Consider the following 21,842-nt stretch of genomic DNA (forward strand, 5'->3'; position numbering starts at 1 on the left):
ATACCGTCTGCCGGGAAGGGGTTGGCGGCTGCCGGGATGGGTGGGATGATCCTCAGAAACCGCTTCTCGGGTCAAGCGTTAAAGGAGATAAAAATCTCCTGGTGCTTTTCTGGAGCCTCCCCACATGCTCGCTGGAAACTTGAAAAATTACTCCGCTACGGTAATTTGTGTGTGACAGCTTGTGTGCAAGTGTTAGCGGGGATTTGTCTGGAATAAGCTGATTTTCCAGCATGGTTCTTTCAGGGTCAGCAGCAGCCTCATGTGCTGCAGCCCGCAGAGTCTCGGGCTCCTTCTCCTTTGCTTTAGCTCTGGGCTCTTGGGTAACAGCACTGCCCGGTAACTGGGTATCCAATAACCTGTTGCTCAATGCTTTTTCCTGTTTTACAAATCTTTATTTATATTGGAATATATTAAAACCACAAATGCTACTTTATACACTCAATCCACTATCCCAGCTTCTACAAATTAGGCATCTTTCCACTTTTTCTGCATCAGCTTTGCTATATAAGGACCTACTGTTCCTACATGTTAAAGCAGAGGTGCCTATGGGCCACTGTAAGGTCTCCCCTTGACCAAGAGCTGAGCACTGCAGACCAAAGCCAGGCTTTGAAATTCAGGATAAGGCCAGGTAAAGAAAGATGGTCAAAATAGTGGTATGGGGTGTTGTAAGATTGGGGGACAGAGCCACCATTTTACCTACAAGCCTTACAATGTACTCTGGTGAGCAAGAAAAAAACATGGGAATAATACCTATAATGGTAGAAATGCAGGTATGTAATTCTGTTTTATTTTTAGTGACTAGCCTGAGAAATCAGGCAAGAAGGTTGTTATAGCAAAATGAAAACCATTCTCTGAATTAAAAAACATATTCATTTGACAAAAAAAATTTAGGGAATTTTTGTGTTGCAATATCCTTTTAAGGCTGTTATTATTATTTTTACTGTTATAAGGTTATAACATTCCATTTTAAAAAGAAAAGCTTTATTCCAAATGTGAGTTGCTTGTATAATTGCAACATTAATTTGCATACCTACTCACAGGGTGGTTATTAGCGAGGGGAGCTCAGTGTAGTCTATAAGTTATGAATAATGACTTCATACCGTAAGTTTAAAATTATGTCGTGGTGACCGGGGATGGAAAGGAGCAGGTTGCCCGGGGTGCCCATAAATAGGAATAAGCAAACAGGTGCTGGGGTTGTGCGGCAGCTGGCTTGAAAAGTTCCCCGAGGATGTGCGTACGGACACCCCCCTCTTTGTGTGTGTCCAGATCTATTTGCCGAATGTCGCCCTAACTCGTGAACTGTTTTGGTCCTCCTAAAGCTCATGTTTTCTAGTCACTGAAAAATTTTCACCCAGCTCGAAATATCTGACTCCCCTTCATCTCCAGGGGTTTGCCCAGCCTATTCCCACTTTTTTCCCATTGTTCTTCCCCAGGTCCTGCCAGCACCCACAGCTCTCCCAGCCGAGCAGAAGACACCATGCCACCGGTTCTGGGCATCGCCCTCTTGTGTGCCCTGCTGACCCCGTCACTAAGCCAGCCGAAAGATGCCGTCCTCAGGCTCAGCAAAGGTGTTTTAAGCGATGGTGAGTCACTCTGCCTCCTTGTAGCGGGATCCTGGGAAACAGGAACCAACAGTGATCCTTGCAGGTTGATGCCCTTGACCCAGCACAGCCCAATCAGCCGGGGAAGGGAAGGGAATTGCACACGGAAGAGCATGAGGCTCACATGCCAACCTTCCCCTCCAAACTGAACCCGGAGTAATTTTTTTATTTAATTAAAATTTCAGCTGGCCAGGCTCCTAAAAGAAGAGAGACATTGCTCATGTGGGGGATTGCTCCTCCCAGGAGCCTGCACTGCTCAGGAGGTGTGAGCCACGTGGCACCTCAGTTATCTCACATTTAGGATTTGTCAGTGCCCAACCCCTGCGCCTCTGCCACACCATTTGCTGCCTTACCTGGTGCAGCTGCAGGCAAATTCCCGCGAGCTGCTTTATACAGGTCTTAACAAGGTGCCTCCCGTCCTAGATCCCAAAGCCCTTTCTGTTACATCGTATATGGGAAAACTGACAGGGGATAGTTAGGGACTGGGATAGGCAGCAATGGTAACGGAGAGCACAAACCCCTCGACAACCCGTGCTTGCAGAGCACAACGAGTAATGGTGTGGGCAGGGGGCCAACTCGAAGGCTGAAGTGGTGGCCAGGGAGGCAGCTCTGCCACACAAGCTGATGGCGGGTGATGTTTCCAGCTCTTACAGGCTCACTCAGGCAAGGCAATGCCCTCCAAGGCGCCTTCGGAGAGGTGCCGCTCGGGAGCGGACGTCCCGGCACAGATGGAAGTGGAGACCTGTTGGGTGGCCTCGGAGGAGGTCTCCTTCGTGGTGGTCTGCTTGGTGGCGGTGGTCTGCTTGGTGGTATTACTGGTGGTTTGCTGGGCGGCGGTGGTGGAGGGCTGCTGGGGGGGCTGACTGGTGGTCCGCTTGGTGGAGGGGGCGATGCTGGCAGTGACTCGCCGGGTGGAGGGGGTGGTGGAGGCGCTTACGGGGGGGAGCCCAAAACCTCTCCCAGAGGCTGGCCGGCAGCTGGTGGCGATGTCCCCAGGGATGGCATCCCTGCGGGGGTTGCTGGAGGAGCACTGGGACAAGAAGGTCTGCTCGGCGACGGAGGTCTCCTCGGTACGGCAGGGATCCTCCGTGGCCCCGGTGGCGTTCTTGGCAGAGGAGGGCTTCTGGGCAACGGAGGGCTGCTGGGAGGCGGTGGCCTGCTCGGCGTCCTTGGCGAAGGCGGCTTGCTCAGCACCATCCAGGGGCTCACTGGGTAAGGACAGCACCGTCCGGTCTTGCAGGGGGGGCAACCTCAGTGTTGTTTGGGGGGGGCAATGGTGATGCTTCGGTAGATGCTCAGGTCTGGTTTGGAGCTGATGCTTTGAGATAAGTGCTGCCTGGAAGCCCTGCCAGGTTTGCATCGCTGGCTGCAAAAGAGCCTCTTGAACTACACAAGTTAAAGGAATCGGTAGTTGAAAGGCGCTTGCCCCTAGAGGGTGCATCGGACCACGCGTCAGCTCTGGGCAGCCAGTGCCACCGCTGCCAATGCTCACTTGTCTGCAGCCGTCCCATTTTAACTCTTATTTAAAGCCCAGCATCAAGCAGAAGCACAAGCAATAATAAGGCAACTAGAGAAAAACTTCTGATAAAACTGGAAAAATAACTAAAACAGGAAAATAACTGAGAAAACTTGGTGTCTTCTGCCATTTCTGATCTAAATGGCCTCTGACTCACCCACCCCTTGAGCAGTGGCTTTGTGCGAGCAGTAGAGCCCAGGTGGGGGGTGCTGGGCTCAGAGCCCACTCGTGGTGTCCCCTCGCTGTCCCTGCAGGCTGAGGATCGTGGAGCTGACGCTCCCCAGGGTGTCCCTGCGGCTCCTGCCTGGCATCGGCGTCCACCTCAACCTCTACACCCAGGTGGCCCTCAACGCCAAGAGGTAGGTTGGACTGGTGCTGGTGCTGCTGGGGGCAGTGCCAGCCGTGCCCCAGGCCCGCTGGAAGCACTGCCACGAGGGGTGTCTCCGGGGGGGGACACTGCTCCTGTTCTGCGGGAAGAGGCTGCTCCTCTGAAGGTTGCTCCCTTCCCCTGGCACAGCCTCCTGGGTTTACTCGACATCGCAGTGGAGGTCAACATCACATCAAGGGTCAGGTTAACCATGGATGGCACGGGCTACCCGAAACTGGTGACAGAAAGATGCAATACCCTCCTTGGTGGCATTAAAGTCAGACTCCTGAGAGGGTGAGTGATGGAGGTTTCCTTCTCTGTCGGCATGAGCCACCTCACCATCGGGCTTTGCTGGCCTCAGCCCGCACCCTCAGAATGGCAAACGCATGAGGGCATTTCCCCATTGCATGTCTCAATCCCGTGGGTGACCGTGACACTGGCAGCCACTGTCCCTGCAGGTGACAGTGATGGCCACCGGCCATGGCACGGGGCTGAGCAAGGGGCTTCTGGCAGTGGTGGTCCCTGGGTGCCCTCATGCAGCCGCAGTAAATGGACATGTTGTCCCAGAGGGCTGCACGACCCCACAGCGGTCCTGGAGGGACATTTCTGTCCCATGTGCCACGTTCACAGGTCAATTTAACTGACATTGCACGGGGTCTTCTGAGACATAAGTACGTGGTATGTAAATCATAGAAATCACTTGGGCTGCGGTTGTTTCTGCTCATTTAAGGAGACTATACACTAGTAGATAAAAGGCAGCACTAAATTTCCCACTGGCTATTTTGGGATGCAAATTACACTTATCTCATGCAAAATCCAAGCATACACAATTCACTTTGCTGTTGCAATTGCCTTGCTCCGGGAGGTCTGTGCTCCACACTATTCACAGGGAATTGTTTAACAAGACCCATTTACTTTGCAGCAGGTTTTTTTCATGGTGCTCCTTTATTTTTCAACAGCCTGCTCCCAATGGTGGATAATTTATTGGCAAGTGTCCTGAACAGACTTCTTCCTAATCTGGTAAGTCGGAAGAAAAACTCCATCCCGGAAAGGAGCGATGAGTCTGAAAAGCTGCGGTGCAGCTCCCCGCAGCATCGCTTGCGTCCAGGAGCACCGCTGCTGTCCCAGGGCTGCTGCCTGTGTCCACCCGCCCACTCAGTAGTTTGGGATTAGCGGGGGACACATGCCATGTCTTCACCTGCTTGGGAGAAGCTGCTCCCTCCTCCCAAATGCAAAATCAGCAAGCCCGGTGCAGGTCCGCCCAAGTGCCTGGGAGTTTCTAATGATGCTCTGGACTGTGTTATGGGCTAATTGAATCTCTCCTTCCTCCTGAAAGCCAGGGTCTGTCCAGCCATCCCACATGGGCTCCTGGGACCCAGTCCTAACCCTGCTTCTCTGATGATGGGCAAGGTGCCCAGGGCCAGATCCAGAGCTGGTGCAGCCTCAGCAGCACCGTGGAGTGACGGGTGGGGACTGCCCTCCCACACGCCCGGAGCTCCCATCCCCAGGGAAAGCGAGGCAGAGCCGAGCTGGGCTGCGTGTCCTTGTCTGGCTCTGAACGCAGGTTACCCACTGTCCTTCCCTGACTCTTGCAGCTCTGCCCGGTGGTCGACATCGCCCTGGGACTCGTCAACGACCAGCTGGGTCTTGTGAACTGTAAGTACTTGGTGGGTCCCACGCCTTGCCCCTCGTGTCACCTCCGCTCTGCCTGTGTGAGGGCTGTGACGCTTTCCCCTCTACTTCTGCACCCCAGGTGGGAACAGTGACCCCCCCACACTTCACCCTGCGGACCCCAGATCTGCCCCATACCGGGAGCGGGGGGGACCCCCGGCAGCTCCCTGCCCAGACCCCCATCACCCCCAGACAGCAGCCAGGGAGCAGTGCCCCAGCACGCTGCAGGATCCACTCCTCTCCCCACTTCTCACCGTTCCCTGTCTCTAATGATGGACAGGAAGACCCCTGGGTGCATAAAGGTGGCATTGGTGGGGGCTGTGAGCTGTCCCCCCCATTTGCAGCAGCGGCAGGCACTGCTCGCCTCCTGCGGCATTACCGCTCAGCACAGAGCACTCGGAGCCGGGGCCAGGTGGCTGCCCTGAGTCCACCTGCAAGCCAGGGCTCTTCTGGAAGAAAAAGAGCTGCCGGGCAGGGGAGGGGGTATTTGCACCCGAGCCCAGCAGGGAATCACTGACTCCCTTCCTCTCCCCCCAGCACTGGTGCCCCTGGGTTTGCTGGGCAGTATCCAGTACACTGTGTCCAGCCTTCCCCTGGTAACTGGCCAGTTCCTTGAGGTAGACTTGAACGTAAGTCCTGCATCTTCTCCTTCCATCTATGTACAAGGGTTGGGATATTTCACTTGGGTTTGGGAAGGTCTCCTTGGGCCACCTACACCTGAGCAGTAGGCTCCAAGGAGGCTGTGGAAAGTTCCAGGAGGTCCCGGCTCGGTGCCCTGCTCTTGCTGCTGTCACCATCACGGGAGAGTGCAGCGGGGTTTGCATTTCATGAACTTCTGGAGAAGGAAGTGTCACGGGGCCTGACTTGGCGTGGTCGTGCGTGCAGCGATTTCACACTGAAGGAACATGAAGTTAACCATAAAGGCAAATATTGCAAACATTTTGGCCTGTGCTTCCTTCCCCTGTAACTCCAGACTGTCGTCGGGACAGCGGCAGGAGGCTTGTTGGACTTTCCGCTGGGAAAGCCAGAAACTGTCCCCACACCACCACGGCTCCCCATGCCACCCCTGCCACCCATGGCAGACACCAGCTCCTCACAGCTGGGCCTTTCTGTGAACTTCCTCGGCTCGGTGCTTTCTGTCCTGCAGAAGGAGGGTGCCCTGGACCTGGACATCTCCACCGGCATGGTGAGTGGGGAGCACTGCCTACCTCTGGGTTTGGAAGGGCTCGGGGCTGTCGGCCACGCAGTGTGCAGGCTGGTCCCACCGTGCGATGCTTTAGCACCTCTGTCCCATCTATCGGGGTCTCTGCTACCTTAGGTGAAAAAATGCGAGTGAGAGACCGTGTGGTAAAAGGGTCATTACCGGTGAAAGCAGATTCTGCTGAAAACCACCACGCACAGAGGCAGCATTTCTCTCTTCTCTGTCACAGTTTCCCGAGCTCCCACCGCTAACGACCTCGACCCTTGGAGCCCTGGTTCCTGCGGTGAGTCCTGGTCCCCCCTTGCAGTGCAAGGAACCCGGCCAGAGGAGCAGCGTCCAGAGGTGGGGGAGGTCTCCCCGTCCCTTCCTCCTCAGAGGCACCATCCCAGACATCCCAGGGAGCTCCAACTCGGGTCCAAAACTGGAAACCGCAGCAGGGCCAGAGCCCTGTTTGTCACCCCATCCCCTGCAGCTTTCTCGGGTCAGAGACGAGCCTTGCAGCTGCCCCGTCCGCCTGGATGCGGAGCTGTCTGTGCTCCCCCAGCCAGGAGGAGATGCTCTCAGCGGGACTCGGGGCATCCGCGGGGCTGAGCTCACGGCTAGCTTGACTTCACTTCAGCTAGTTGAGATATAGACTCGTTGGGCTGGCGCGATTCAGCACCAGATGTGCCCCCTGAGAGCAGCACTGTGCAAATGCTGGAGAGCAGGCAGCCTGCTCTGTGGTTCCTGGTTACAGCCACCAGAAACTTTCCATTTTTGGATGTTGACAGATTTTCAAGGCATACCCTGAATCACGTGAACTGCTGCTGAAAATTGCAGTCCCTGAAGCACCGGTGGTGATCTTAAGGAAAAACAAAGGCGTGATCCAGCTCACAGCTACAGCAGAGGTGGTGGTAATCCACCCACATGATGTCCAGAAGTCTCTCTGCCTTCTGAATATCGTATGTATGAAGGAACAGCCTGTGCAGAAATTCCTCCTGCAGTTTCCCCCTCCCAGCATGGCAGGCGTGGGGGTGCCGGTAGATGGGACCTGCACCCGACGTGATGTGGCTGGGCAAGGGCTGGAGGAGCCACCCCTGCCCTGACCTCTCTGTCTGACCACAGGACACCTCCTTGCTGGCCTGGTTTTCAGTCGAGGACAACAAACTGAAGATCGGCGTCAGCCTGGAGAAGTAGGACCCTGGTCTTCATCTGGGGGGTGGCCAGGGGTGGCCATGGACGTGGGACCTCCTGGGCTGTGCAACAACGAGGGCATCGACAGGACTGGGTCATTAGAGGAACTGCTTGGATTTCACTCACCTCTGCTTCCTCCTGCAGGGCTGATCTCTCCTTGGTGTCTTCATCCATTGGTGGTTTCGATGTAAGAACACGAGCAGCCTCAGCAACATACGAAATCCACTGCAGAAAGCAATGTGCTGATAGATATTGGCTCAGGAGAAATAAGGGTCAATTACGGTGTAACAGTTGTGTTGTATTTTGGAGAGCACCTTTCCTTCACCTCTGGAGATGGATTTTTTTCCATGGATGATCCATGAGCAATTTTCAGAAAAAATCCTCACTGAGAGGGAGAGGTTTTGGGTCCTCGGTGAACCGCAGGACATCCCGCATGTGTCCGCAATGTCCCCTTGGGATGCACCTGGGGAGGCTTGTCCCCGTGCCTCGTAGGGAATGATGGCAAAAGTTGGGAGGAATCTTGGGCTCCCCTGTCGCAAGATACCTGCAGATAGAGCACATTTGGTTTCCAGAGGTGGTTACTGCAGGCAGCTTTAACGCCAGTGGAAAGGGGCCTGTGGAATGGCATTAGCCAGGGACTAAAAATTGACCATAGAATGCTTAAAGTCCAATTTCTGTGGAACTGGGAGTTTGCATTAGGCAGGTGTGGAGCTGGACCACCAAGGGTTCAGGTCGGGTTTAGCTGGTGTGAGTGGAGCATCCCCATGTGCCTGAGGACAGGGTGAGGCCAGGTTGACCACAGGACCAGGACCATCGATGGCACTAAGCGACCCCCTCCCTGTTGCAGGTCTCGCGCCTGGAGATGCTCATTGGCCAGATTTTCGATGTTGCCTTCCTGCCTGCAATGAACAGTAAGGAAGCTGTTATGCCTTATCCATGTATTGATAAGTGCCAGACTGTACGCTATATGACAAGTTCATGCAGGTATAACTTACCTCGCCATATAGGATAGGAGCCAGTGGGACTGACCTGCACTGACGGGGGGGCTCATTTCAGACGGCAGCATTTTGCCAGGAGGCGAACCCACATATCACAAAGCAGGGGCCCCCCAGGGCTTCTTGCTCCTTGCCGCTTTTGCTTAACACGGGCAGGAGAAAATGACAATGAGTTTTGCCGATGCGCTAAGTCCCATGACACGAAGCCTTTCCGGAGAGCCTTGCGCTCGTGGAGGGAGGGGTTTGCACACAGGGAGGATGGAGCTGGGGACCAAGCCCCGGGCAGAAGCTCGGCAGGGACCCCCCCTCCCGCGGCGCTGAGCTGGGCTGGCTTGTGACCCACAGGTGTGCTGGGAGCAGGGGTTCCCCTGCCCAGGCTGCTGAACATCGACTTCACCAACGCGGACGTCGACGTCATCGAAGTAAGTGCTTCAGCTGTGCCCCAAGGTTCTCCCGACGGCACCTCAGCTCTGCTCCGGAGCAAAGGCAGCGCCCGCCGCTTGCACGGAGGATGTTGAGAGGGAAGGTAACCCATCTGCTTCACCAGGATCTCGTCGTGCTGTCGGCGTGAGCCAGGGACACCAGCTTGGGGAGGGACCCCTGGTTTTCCCTGTCCACCCCCGGAGGATGGGAACCCAGCCTGCCTGAAGGATCCCTACTGCATTTCTCTTAGTACCTAACACAGCAAAACAGCAGCTTGGTCTTTTCCATGCAAATGTTGCATCCTGCCTGCATTGCTTGGAACAGAAGGAACACAGGTGGTTTTTGCCTCTGAACATTGTGTTTTGGACTCTTTTGTGGGTGCTCAGAAGGATGCGGGTGTGTTTTGTATTCTCGTGCTCAGGTTTAATAAAGTCCAGCCCTCTCTGCAGCCGCAGCGGGTGCTTCAGTCTGTGGGGCTGGCCAGCTCTGGTGAACCCCAGGGGCTCAGGACAGACCCCACAGTGCTGGTGACCCCGGCTGCTGTAGGTGGGTGGGCTGCAGCCCCCTGCCCAGTTGCCCAGCCCTGGCTGTGCCCACCCAGCACCCAGCTCAGGGTGGGCAGAGAGCTGTCTGCCAGCAACCGCTGCCTTAGACCCAGGCATGTCGGCCTCTTTTCAGGGCCTGGATCCAAAGCCGGGGGGTCTCTTGGTCATCTTGAGGACCCCTCACACCATCACCTGCCCCGGGCTTTACTGGGGCTTTGTCCTGGGAGCTCTCAGGGACACCGGTGTAATTCACCCGTTGATGCCTGTGAACTCTGCATGAACCGCACAGTTTATTTATGCACAAGCTCTTTCCCGCGGTTCAGCTGCCTGTTGAAGCAATGAAGCCTTTGCTAATTTAAGGCTCTAAAGCCGCTTCTTGCTCCTGGGGTGAAAGGGAATTGCTGGGATGGCTGTAAAATTGCTGTCTTTGAGACTGTCCTGCCCCTGTCCAGCCCAGATCCACCCTGAAAACCACCTGGAATGTCAAACTCGGGTTTTCCTGTCATCTTTCATGTTCCTTTTCCTTCTCCTCTGTATTTATTTCCCCATTTTCTTTTATTTGTTGTCTCTCAATCCCCCTTTAAATTGCCAAGATCTTTCTTGGAGGCAAAGCCATCTCCTGCTTACTTCTGGGTGACAGGCAGTTTTCACGGAGCATCTGGTACCCCATAAATCCACATGCTCTGTGGTTTGTGGTAACTTTTTTTTTTTTTAATGTCAGCCTTGTGCTGTTTCTGTACGTAATTAATTGGTTGGGAGGTAATTGCTCACCTCTTACTGTCCTCAGACTCCTGTGCTCTGCTGAATATGATGGAGCATCCCCCGGAGCAGAGCTGTCCCGAACCATCCCGGGGACCCTCTGCTCAGGCAGAGACCTGGGAGCACCCCAGCCCCCCATGGCATCCTCCTTTGTCCCGGCTGCTCTGAGGTTGTCTCACAGTAACCGCAATGCTTGGGGGATGCTCTGGGGTCTGCCTGTCCTATGAAAATTTGGAGATGCAGAGGAGAGGGATCCCAAATTTCTACCTCTCTGCCTCGGCAGTGAGATCTGCCCCGGGCTGGACACGGCTGCTGGTACCCACTGCTGTCTGCAAAGCACCGCACCATCCGCACCACCCGCACAACGGCCGCGGCCGCGCCAGGCACCGCTGCACATGTGGTTCTGGTGGCTGCTCTCCCGGTGGGGTCTGGGGCTTTCAGCGGGGCCGGGTGTGCGGGGAGGATTTGCAGCCGGGGGCTGTTGGGTGCTAGCACCCTCCTGCTCCGCTCTGGGTCACTTTGGGAGAGAAAAGCGAGAGAGACGCCGAGTAGCTGTGAGCAGCAGCAGCCACCCGCACCACGGCCCGTGTCCCTGCCATAGCCAGCCACCCTGGGCCGCGTACAGGGAGCTGCGCGGCGCTGGGCTGGATGGGGTCTGATCCAGAGCATCCCTTGCCTGGGGATGTAAGCCCCTGCCCCGGCACCCAGGGGCCGTGGGGGTCTGGACCTGCTGGACCCTTGGACTTTGCTGCCGCAGGCACGCGTTGTCTTAAAAGGCAAAGGGGGCAGGAGGGGACGAGCCCTGGGGAGCGGGGTGGCAGCGTGGCCCGGCCAGGCACGGCACCCAGCCCAAAAGGACGGGGGTGAGCCGTCAGGCTTGCTGGGTGCCGCTGGCCACGGTCCGGCGCTGGCCACGGTCCGGCGCTGCTACGTGCGGCGTTCGGGGTCAGGCTGGTGCAGGGTTCACACTCGAGAGCCAGCGAAGAGGAACTATCCCTGCTTCATCTTTCCCTGGACTTTCCTCGTTCCTGCAGTTCGGGTGTATAAGAGCTGCTCCTGCCAGCCGCCGCTGAGATGCCGTGGGCAGCGGCACCGCAACATCAAAGGGCTCAGGTAAGCGGCATTAAGGTACCGTGGCCACAGAGCTCCTGCTCCCATTAGACGACCTACAGCAAAGTGTTACTCGCCTTTAAAAGCAAGAATTTTAATGATGTTTTCCTTTGATTTCTGTAGTAGCATTTAATCTTTTATGAAAATTAATTTTTAAAGCTAGTAGAGCTCTTGCTTGTCAAATTCCATGTTTATTATTGTTGTCGTTAAGTTTGTTATAATGACTAAGCTAGCAGAAATGACTAGGATTTTTTCATGATCTTGGTGACCAATTCAGGTCGATTTTCAGCTTATCAGATCTCATCTCAACTGGTATAAAATAAGTGTTTATCTGCAAAGCCATACATGCATTTTGCACGTGCAAAATGTTGAGCTTGCTTAAACGCGTGTGACCAAGGAGGTAGCAACCCAATAGATATTGTTAATAACTGCGGAGATAGTTGTCTACTTTGTCACGTATTCTCTCTAAGAGCTCTTCTAAAAGACCTGACAACCATTTTGGTATCCTTTTACAATGCTATGCACGTCTTGCAGAGACCCTCCAACAAATCCCACTGATTTTATTTGACATGATTTTCAATAGAAGCTGCTCAAGCCTCTATCTTTCTCTCCTGTTCAATAATCACAGCTACAGGAGCTGTGCATCATTACATGCTGATCAAAGGGAAAATGTAAAAGACAGTCTAGTGAATTAAAGTCTAATTTAATTGTGCCGAGAACTGTCATAGTGGGATTTTTTTTAAGTATCTGGAACAGATAAAGAAGTTGTTCAGTCTGACCTAAATAATGTTATTTCTCAGTGTTGAACCTTTGCAATCCGCAGCCCATACGTTGTTTTTCTCAGAAGAGACAAGGCGGGGTGTCCGGCTCGGGACTGGGCTGTGCAGGCGGGTGCTCCCTTAAACTGGGGCCTACGGCAGTGCTTCGGCGGATGCCTCTTTTTCTTTCTTTGCAAATACCTGTCTGTGCATAAACAAACACTCCACAGCGTTGGTTGCAACCCCAAGAAATTCAGCTCATGCGGGAACATGAGGTCCTTGAAGGTGTTTTCTTTTGACTAGAAGCAGATCAAATACAGGGGAAAATGGGCTCTTTTCATAGCCTGAATGGAGCAAGATGAGAAAAACAAACAACCTGCCCACGGAAAAGTGAGTCTGATTTTGGCTGCGCTTTGAGCTTTAATAATGCAAGGTGTTCTTCATAATGGAGAGAAGGACACGACTTCGACACACGCCATTTTTTATTCGGCTGTGCCCCTTTGAGTGTTCTTCTTTCAGGGCCATTTCGGAGTGGTCGGAAGCGATCCATCTCTCTCACTACGAGGTTCTCCTGTCTCATCTCCATCTCTCTTGCTCTCTTTAAAATGGTATTTCCTCCCTCCAAGCTTCCCTGTGATGTCAGGCACCCAGCTCTTTAGCGAGGTAGCCCAGCCAGGTATGGAGGCATCCATGGCTCTGGAACAGCATGTCACCGTGTTCAGTTGCTCCCTGATACCCAGAAGCAGTTTGACCTCTCTGGGTGGGAAAAAGGTGCTGCGGGTCTGGGCTGGTCCCCCAGGACTGGGGGGACGGTGTCTGGGGGCTGTATGTCCAGGGGAAGGCTGCCCCACCACCCCCGGGTGGCACACATGAAAGATGGAGAGCGGGACCAGTGCCCAGGCTGCTGATTCCCATGTTGTGGGATTGGTGCGTGGGCTGATGTGGGTCTCCCTACAGGTGCCGGGTCAGGAGATGCTGCCCTTCTGGTGTCTCGTCCTTCTCGGGGGCCTCCTGCCCCCCTCCCAGGGCCTCGTCAGCCTCGGCAGTGTCCTTGGGCTGAGTCCAGTGCAACCCAAAGACGGTGAGCTCGGAGGTTTTCCACATTTCCCAGGGGAGCGTCGTGGCACAGGCGGCTGTATGCCCACCTCGGTCCTGGTGTGTCCTGTGCCACATCGGGCTCATGGAGCATCCCCCTGCTCATCAGGGACCTGCCTCCTGGCAGGCTTGGCTCCGTGGGGAACCCAACTTTGATCAAGTGTGCTCAGGGGTCCCTGTGAGACCTCACGAGCAGGTCAACCTAATGTAGGTGAACCAACCTTTCCTGTCAATGAAATCTGTCCCATGGTGGAAGTCTGATGAGTAACTGGGACTCCCTTGGTGCAGGTCTCCTTGGTACTGGTCTTCTTGGCAGCGAAGGTCTCATCAGCAAAAAAGGTGGATTGCTTGACACTGGCCTTCTTGGTAAAGGTGGGCTACTTGGTACCGGCCTCCTTGGGAGAGGAAGTCCGACTGGAGAAGAAAGTGGAGGTCCCCTTGATGTAGGCAATGCATCCAGCAGATCTGGGGTCCTTGGCACAGGCCTCCTAGGTGAGGAAGGTCTGCTTGGCATGGGTGTGCATGGGAGAGGAGGGCTTCTGGGCAGTCAAAGCCAGAACAGTAACGGAGGTCTAACTGTTGCAGGAGGACAACCTGGCAGCAGTGGTCTGCTCGGCACAGGCATCCTTGGTGGGGGAGGCCTTGGCAGCGCTCTCCTTGGCAATGGCCTCCCCAGCAACGGCCTCCTTGGCAATCAAAGCCTTCTTGGAGAGACAGGTCTGCTTGGCACAGGGCTGCTTGGAAAAGGAGGTCTCCTAGGCAATGGAAGTCTGCTTGGTCTTGATAGTCTTCTGGGTGAAGTCGAACTGCTGGGTGATGGAGACCCTCGCAAGTCAACACGCTTCGCCTGGTAAGTCAGAGCAGAAGCACAGCAGTGGTGTTCGCTGCAGGGTAAGCAAATAACGTCCAGAGGACAGGTTCCCCCAGAGGGGTGCTCCAGGGGACCAGATCCTCCCTGTTACACAAACCACCAGTCCTGGGCTCACAGCTCACGTGAGGAGCTGCGATGGGGGAAATTCCAACCAGAGACGGGAAAAGCCTTCTCTATGGGGTGATGTGATACTGCAATGGGCAACCCAGGAGGTGGAGGAATCTCCACCCTTGGAGACTGAGGTTGAGACTCAGCAGGACACAGCTCTGAGCAACCTGATCCTGCTTTGAAGTTGGCTCTTGGAGTGGGGGTTGGCCCTTCCCCACCTTCATTTTTAACTGGGAATATCCACATAAGTAGCAGGTCAAATGATGAGCAGGAGGAGATGGGACTGTAGGGTCTGGTCCTGCTAGTCCTGCCATCTCAAGTGGGTTTGCTTCGGTGTCAACCTCAGGTTGAAGGTGCTGAACTTTGAGAACATCCGAGTGTCGTGGAAGGTCCTTCCCGGGGGCGAGCTCGTGCTGAACCTGTACTCGAAGCTGATGCTCCGCTTGCCAGGGTGAGCAGGGCTGGTGAGCGAGACAGTGGAGCAAGGCCATGGGGGCCTGAAGGTGCTGTGGAAGATGGGACATTCCCAGGTGCTGGAGAAATGTCCCCAAAAGCTGAGTGAGGGGCTGGTGAGGAAAGCTCGGCGCTCTGCAGCTGTCTCTCCCTGGGGACATTTCCAGCTGACCTCACTCCAAAGGCATGGTCTCAGTCTTCGGTGGCCAGCAGAGGCAGCGACCCTCCTGCGGACAAGGTGTTGGAAGGAAAGTGCCGAGAAGGCTCCATGCTCCTTCATGTCGACTTGTCCTTCCTACCCCGAAGTCAGAACTGTCCTGGAAAACCCTCCATGCCTGTTTGCACACTGAGACTTCGGTGATCCGCTACAGGACCAGGAGCCTGACTGAAGCCCTGAGACTAAAACATTGCCCCAGCCGAGCCCAAGCTTGCAGCTTAGCCACAGATACTGCTCTTCTGTGCTGATTTGGTTTCCTCCGAAACCCTCCAAACTACTTCCTTATTTTTCAGGATTTTTCGCTTTCTGAGCGGATCCTCGGTAGAAACAAACATCACGTCACACATCGCACTGACCCAAGACACCCCCGGTGACCTCAAGTTAGTGATTAAGGATTGCAGCAACCTGCTCCGCGGCTTCAGTGTCAACCTGCGGAAGGGGTGAGTGTGGGAGCGTTCTCCACCACCGGGCTCGTGTCATGCACCGAGCAGCTGCTCACAGAAGCCCCGAGGAGATTTGCAAGGACAGATCCATCACATGCAGGAGCTGAGCCCGACCTCCCTGGGCTTACCTGGGGCTCGACCGTGGCCCCCGCCATAGGGCTGCACTTCGTGCTGGAGGCAGGTTTCTCCAGCCCTCACCTCCAAGCTCCTCAGCTGGGCTCTAGTTTCCAGACTTGAGACCACCCAGTACTTCACAGAGAGGTTAATTCAGCAAAAATCTCAGAGGCAGCATGCAGGGTAAATGGCAGGTCCATTACCCAGCCATGAGGAAGCCTTGGGATTTTCTCATAGAAAAGCCAATTTATTTTGAGAAACCTGCAAGGGGATGGGATATTGGTACGTGCATGGGGAAATAGTTAAAATAATGGGCAGGACTGGCCGTGGATCAGCTCTTTGCAAGTTTGCAGTGGGGCAAAATTTCAGTCTCAAATCTGGGCACAGATTTACACTTTAACAATCAGATTTTGAGAACCAGATAACAAAGTCCTGAGCATCTATAATTCCTGCCAAAGCCTGGGGGAGCTGTGGGCTTGCAGCATCTTTTAACATCAGAGATAAGAGAAGACAACGGGCACGGCGCTCACAGCGTTGCAGACCAGCAGAGGAGTTAAGATTTGTCTTAATGCTGAGCCGTGGGTTCTGACAACTTCCCTGGTAATTTTTGTCTGTCTTTTTCCCTTTCCAGCTTCTTCACCAATCTGGTGAGCAGTTTGCTGAACTCCTCTCTTCAGTCTCTCGTACCTGCGCTGGTGAGTGCCTGAAAGTCCTTTGCTGTAAGAAGCTGCAGTTCAGCTGAAATTAGTGCTCTTGCCATAATTGTCTAGCAGATTTATGCACACATACATAGATATATGTGCATGCCCAGACATATGATCACAACCCATAAGCGAATTCCGCAAACTTCCTTGATCTTTCTTACAATCAGAATTTATTTGTTAGAAGTAATTCAAATTCCATCATGCAATGTTACGGGATAATTTGTAACCAATTGCTTTCTGAAACGCCTTCTGGTACCGAGATGGTGCGGTAAGCAGAAGTGACAGTCTCACTTAGAGAAAAGGTGCTTGTTAGAAAATCTTTTATTCTGCTAAATGGAATCTGTGCCATTTTGAGAAGAGGGCTGAACAATTTATATTGCTCTTTTTCCTTGGAGGAAACTATGTTCTAGGAGCTGATGGCTCCATCTTGATTTAAAGTCTGTGAAACTCAAATGTTGTTAGGGAAACGCATTGGTACACCCATGATATTCTCACCAAGGTTGTGCCACTTGTTACCGTTGCAGCTTTGCCCATTAATGAATATTTGGGTCAGCATCATCAATATTAAGCTACAATTCCTCAACCGTAAGTTGTTAAATTTTCTTTTCTATATTAATTTTTAGAGTCACACTTGAGTTTTGCGTGTCTAGCCATCTCCACAGGCAGCGGGTGTCCTCGGAAGAGCCGGAGCCATGGGACCAGGAGTTGCTCTGCACCGAGCAGGAGCAGCTTCGCTCCCCTGGCAAAGCTGCTGTCGGTGGCACAGTCCTGGCTCACCCCCCTGCTGTCTGACATCACGAAAGCATCACGATTCTGATGTGTTCATGGTTGTTTTTCTAACTGGGGCCAGACCCAAGCTGCTGCCAAGAGCGGCGGCTCTGCTGGGACCCCTGGTTTGCAGCCCCACAGAGCCGGGGGGTTTCCCTCCTCAGCTCTGTTCACTTTGAATCCCACACAGATCCAATTGCTGCTTCACTGCAAGCAACCTGGTCCCCACGTATACCAAACATTTCCCATGTGATGAGACGTGCACCAGGCAGCTCCAGGACAGCGGCTTTCATGGGAGCCTTTGAATCCTGGGAGGTTTAAAAACCACGGGAAGGATGAGGGGGTTTTCCTCCTCTGGTGCTGGGGACTTGGCCAGGCAAGGACCAAGCTCTCCCAGCCTCTGCCAGATGCTCCACTTGCCCGCACGGATCCAGGCAGGCAGAGCACTCCAGCAGGCTCCTGGCAAGCAGCAGCTCTGCCCAGCCCTCATGGCCTCTCCTTCTCCCCAGGTGTCGTCTCCTTTGGGCTCCTGGGGAAAATCCACGCTGCCCTCTCCGATTTGCCGGTGAAGTCCGGGCAGTTCATGGAGCTGGATTTGCAGGTACGGCCATGTCCCATCCTGGTCCCCCCGCCCTGCCTGCCCTCCTGCCTGCCGCAGCCTCTGCAGTCGCGCTCTTGAATGCCGCCTTGTTTTTTGCAGAATTCCCCGTTCCCAAGCGCCTTCATCAACTGGCTCCTTCAGAGTAAGTCCAGCCACGATGCCGCGATGGGGATCCCCACCGGTGTCTGTGAACCACGAAGGGGCAGCAGCCACAGAAGCAGGGCTGCACGGGGGGACGCAGCCCTGGCGTGGGTAGTGGCCAAGAGCAGGGAATGGGTCCCCGTGGCCCTGGGGTGCAGCCAAAGCTGACGTATCTCAGGGTGGTCCCACAAAGTGCTTGCACCCCACCCGGCACAGCAGTGCTGCGGGGCAGTCGGGGTTCCTGGTCCTCAGAGACATGCCTCAGCTCAGGCACGGGCAGGTTTACCCGTGAGCGGTGGCTGCTTTGCCACGCTTGGCGGCTCTGGGCGTACGGTCGTGAACACAGTCTGTGCGCTCCTACTGACGCCCTGCACAGCCCCGGAAAAGTCACTTCACCTCTCATAAAAGGATTTAATAATATTTACTTAATAGGAGTGAATAATGGTCCTCAGGATGCTGTGAGGATTAATTAATATTTGCAGAGGTGATTGGAAGAGCTTTCAGCTTCATATGTATGCAAAGTTAATATATAGAGGAGGGCAGGAAGAGTTGGAAGCCGTCCCAGCTTCCCCGGAGGCGTATTCCTCAGGGCACTAAATCATCTCTGCCCATAAAGCCAGGGGCTCTCAGGCCGCCGGCACATCAGGCACCACGGAGCCCGGCCCCACGGGTGGGGGCTGCCGGGGCTCAGGGGGGCCGGGGGAGCTGGGGACCGGAGTGCACTGACCTGGGTCTCTCTCCCCCAGCCATAGGCATCGATGCCGGGAGCTTTCCATAGCCATGGGGCCAGCAGCGCTGTGGGGTAAGGACGATTTGCTGGCTGGAGACCTGGCTCAGAGCTCTGCTGCCAGATATGCCGGTGCCTGGGCTTGGTGAGATGAGCCCACCAGGGCTGACCCTGCTGCCTGGTAGTGGGGGTGACGGGGGAGCACGGGGCTGCCGCTCCAAGTCCCTGTGCTGCCCAAAACCTCAGTTCCAGCATTCCCCCAGGTGCCCCCCGTGGGCGATTCCCACCGCTCCGCCCCGAGGAAGAGGAGGGAAGGAAGGAAGATGACTCAATACACAGAGAACAGATGTGAAAATTAAGGAACCCAACCAAGAAAATACACTATTTCTTCTGCGTTACATTTCAGCCTTATCAGCCTTTGGTGTCTCCGTCCAGCCCAGGGTTAGCCATGCTGATGGTTAGCCGTGCCAATGGTTAGCTGTGTCGATGGTTAGCTGTGCCGATGGTTAGCTGTGCCGATGGTTAGGTCTGCCGATGGTTAGCTGTGCCGATGGTTAGCTGTGCCAATGGTGCTGCTGGGCAGTGGAGCCAGAGGCAGGAGCCCTGGATCGTGCCCACGTGCCGTCCCGGCTGTCACGGCCATAAGCCTGTTGTTACGGCAATCACTGACAAAGGCATTGCCCTGACCCTCCAGTCCTTCCTCACGCACACCCGAGTTTTGCCTGGACTGGGGCTGTGGTTTGGGCCAGGTCATTACTCGGCACAGAGCAGACTTTCCTGGTGCTGGACCAAGACAGCCGGGCTGGCGGCAGCGATTTGGTCCCTGTGCAGCCGCCCCATGGGAATTTCGTGAGTTTGCACCAACCACAGCAAATTCCCATGAAGGGAAGAGAGAAAAGGGACAAACGCCGATGAAGTGTAAACGCTTTGTCTTTGCTCTTCTTCTGCTTCTTGATTAGTTTACTATTTCAAAAGGAAATTTTGCTGTTTCCAGTGATTTCATACTGTTAACAAGAAGGCAAAAAAGGCCTGCAGTCTAATCCAGACGTGTACTTAGCTGATTTGTTCCCAAACAGTTATGCTTTGAACTGATCAGAGTAAATGCTATCCTGTCTTGTAATCTCCAAGTAGATTTGGATGTGTTGCATTGTGGGTGAGGTGGATTCACATCCCTCCTGTTATTCCTTAGAATAAAAAGGATTTTCTTCATCTGCATTCAGCACGCGATTTGGTTTCTTTCCAAACTGCTGAAGAATTCTTGCATTTGCAAGGTTTTTCTTATTTATCTCTCCTATCAGCTACAGGAGTAACTCACATGCAAAGAATATTTAATAGATAAGTCTGCTGGAAAGGTGGGGAACAACAAGGAGCTGCAGCCCCAGAGCCGGGTCTAAGCCCTGCCCAGCCCCGTCAGACCCGTACCTCTCGTAATTTAAAGTAGCTGCAGAAATGTGGTCAATGTGAGAAATAAATCTTCCCCTCATTTGTATTTATGCAGATTTATTCTGCCCTTGTCCCTGAGCTGCTGGTTCATTTATTCTCTCTTCCTGCTCCCCGCTTGTTGCCAGTGAGCTGGGAGCTGTTTGACACGAACAAACACGTCCCTCGTGCCCTGCTGGGGCAGCCCCCCCTGGGCTGGGGCCGGGACCCCCAGGACCCCGGGGGTGAGCGGCTGGTGAGGGCCGGCGAGCTCTCGGGCGCAGGAGGAGCTCGCTGCCGGCTGCTCCTCGCATCAACACGCGTCCTGGGGTCGGCCGTGCCGCAGCCCCCGCGCAGAACGGCGGCACGGCGAGAGCTGCCAGGGCCAGCGCCACATCCCCGAGCCCTGCAGCCTCCGGAGCCGCCGCCGGCATGGCACCGTGTGCCGCCGGCCGCTTCCCGGCGCCCATGCTGGCTCTGCCGGGCATCCCTGATGGAAGCACCAACTCCCTCCTCCACCTCTGCCCATCACGGGTCCCTCTGCTCCCACTCAGGGCCCCGTCCCACGAGCGTGGGCGCGGGGCAGACCCGGTCCCGTGAGCTGTGGGTTTGCAGACAGCATCTTCCCCAGTGCCCCCGCTCCCAGGGCCAGGGCTCCTGCTCACATCCCGCTGCCTTGGCCAGAGGACGGGACCCGCTTCTCACCTGGCATTTACGCTTGACTTACTTTGCAGTTTGTCATTCCAGCCGGTAACGTGTCTGCTGCAGTCCCTGGCCCCTGCAGCTGGCACTAGTGCTCTTCCAAAACTTCACACCTGAACTGGTTTTGACAGAAAGTGGGGGTTGTGTACTAAATTGGCTCTGTGCAGAAACCACGGCTCTGCCAAGCAGCAGTGGCTCTGGGGAGCAAAGGCCCAACTGGGGGAGTGAAGAGCTCCTGTGCAGCTGATCCAAAAGTCAAGTATTTCAGCTCAAGTTCCCCACAGAATTATTTGATTTGTGAACAAAAGCTTTCAGTTTTCTTTTTTTTTTTTTTCATGAAAGAACAACATTTTCATTGGGGAGAGACCATTTTCCTGTAGCCTAACCTATAGCTCCTGCACGCCATAGTTGAGCGTTCGGGAGTCAAAATTTTTCTCTAAACACCTCAGAGTTTCCTGCTGCCATTTTCATATTCCCGATGCCCAGGGACTCCAGCCCAGCCTCTCCTGCTGCTCCTCGCTCCTTTTACCTGCCTGCAGCCACCTGCGAGCGAGTGATACCCTGAGTAGCCTGACCTCAGTGCGGGGCAGGATGCCACCCCCCAGCCCCCTCAGCTAATTAAACACAGAGGTAACGATGCTATTGAGACATGGGCATTAAGCAGCACCAGGCTGCAGCCGGTGCATCCCTTCTGCCTCTCGCAATGAACACTGATGTGCTGGGGGCTCCGGGAAATCGAACTTTATGCCAATGAACTGCGTGTGCTCAGCAGCACAAAGGTGAAGAGCAGACGGACGGATGTCCTTCGATGGCAGCGGCAGAGCTGCGAGGGGAAGGACAGGGATGGATGGCATTGCCTTGGCCCAAGCTGTCTAATACGTAACACCTCGTTGGGCACGTTTGGTTTCCAATTCCTAAGGAAACAGAAGGAGCAGGATTAAAGAAAGTGCCAGTTCCCAACCCAGGCTCACTGGCTGTGAATAATTGCAGAGACAGGTGTAAAGGTTTCCTCAGTAATTCTAGACCCAAAATGCCAAAAAGCAAATCCTTCCAGGCGGCGCGGTGCCATCGGGGTGGTTCCCACCTCTGCGCCCACAGAGCAGGGGGCAGCCAGCCATCGGCCACCACGGGCCCCACGGAGCCGGTGGCAGCACCCGCCTCACCAGCCCGCACCAGTCTGATGCACCGATATTAATGTAAAATGGTGCCACAGGGGATGTCCCTGCCGCCTGGCCCTGGTGTGCAAGGGCAAGTGACTCTGGGACAGCTCAGCCCCCCGTGAGCCCTGTTTGCGAGGGCACCGATGTGGTTTTGTGCAGGATTTCCCCCAGCCGGTGCCCAGGGGCATCGCAGAGGAGCC

At 54.8% G+C, this 21,842-nt stretch overlaps 2 protein-coding genes across 2 annotated transcripts; both read left to right on the forward strand.

The window, feature by feature from the left end:
- The first annotated feature begins 36 nt into the window (after window positions 1-36).
- On the forward strand, window positions 37-9,170 carry LOC126045689 (BPI fold-containing family B member 4-like). The gene is made up of 16 exons (XM_049817101.1): window positions 37-160; window positions 1,434-1,583; window positions 2,246-2,813; window positions 3,372-3,476; window positions 3,635-3,778; window positions 4,444-4,504; window positions 5,080-5,140; window positions 5,693-5,784; window positions 6,129-6,341; window positions 6,586-6,639; window positions 7,127-7,297; window positions 7,461-7,528; window positions 7,674-7,716; window positions 8,377-8,440; window positions 8,870-8,946; window positions 9,072-9,170. Exons 1-16 carry the CDS (start codon window positions 37-39, stop codon window positions 9,093-9,095), a joined length of 2,019 nt encoding a protein of 672 aa, XP_049673058.1. The 3' UTR covers window positions 9,096-9,170.
- Window positions 9,171-11,298: 2,128 nt separating this feature from the next.
- Window positions 11,299-18,438, forward strand: LOC126045565 (BPI fold-containing family B member 4-like). Its single transcript, XM_049816870.1, has 11 exons — window positions 11,299-11,364; window positions 13,077-13,200; window positions 13,503-13,706; window positions 13,800-14,064; window positions 14,540-14,644; window positions 15,157-15,303; window positions 16,052-16,115; window positions 16,649-16,709; window positions 17,402-17,493; window positions 17,593-17,635; window positions 18,381-18,438. Exons 1-11 carry the CDS (start codon window positions 11,326-11,328, stop codon window positions 18,410-18,412), a joined length of 1,176 nt encoding a protein of 391 aa, XP_049672827.1. The 5' UTR covers window positions 11,299-11,325; the 3' UTR covers window positions 18,413-18,438.
- Window positions 18,439-21,842: the final 3,404 nt, after the last annotated feature.

Source organism: Accipiter gentilis, chromosome 14 (genome assembly GCF_929443795.1).
Source record: "Accipiter gentilis chromosome 14, bAccGen1.1, whole genome shotgun sequence".
NCBI lineage: Eukaryota > Metazoa > Chordata > Aves > Accipitriformes > Accipitridae > Astur > Astur gentilis.

Excerpts from the sequence above, each read along its gene's own strand:
- LOC126045689 (XM_049817101.1), top strand. The coding sequence starts at position 37 with ATGGGTGGGATGATCCTCAGAAACCGCTTCTCGGGTCAAGCGTTAAAG. Across the intron at positions 4,505-5,079 it reads ACAGACTTCTTCCTAATCTG|CTCTGCCCGGTGGTCGACAT; the intron begins GTAAGTCGGAAG and ends TGACTCTTGCAG. Across the intron at positions 5,141-5,692 it reads CCAGCTGGGTCTTGTGAACT|CACTGGTGCCCCTGGGTTTG; the intron begins GTAAGTACTTGG and ends CTCTCCCCCCAG.
- LOC126045565 (XM_049816870.1), top strand. The coding sequence starts at position 11,326 with ATGCCGTGGGCAGCGGCACCGCAACATCAAAGGGCTCAG. Across the intron at positions 13,201-13,502 it reads TCCAGTGCAACCCAAAGACG|GTCTCCTTGGTACTGGTCTT; the intron begins GTGAGCTCGGAG and ends CCCTTGGTGCAG. Across the intron at positions 14,645-15,156 it reads CTGATGCTCCGCTTGCCAGG|GATTTTTCGCTTTCTGAGCG; the intron begins GTGAGCAGGGCT and ends CTTATTTTTCAG.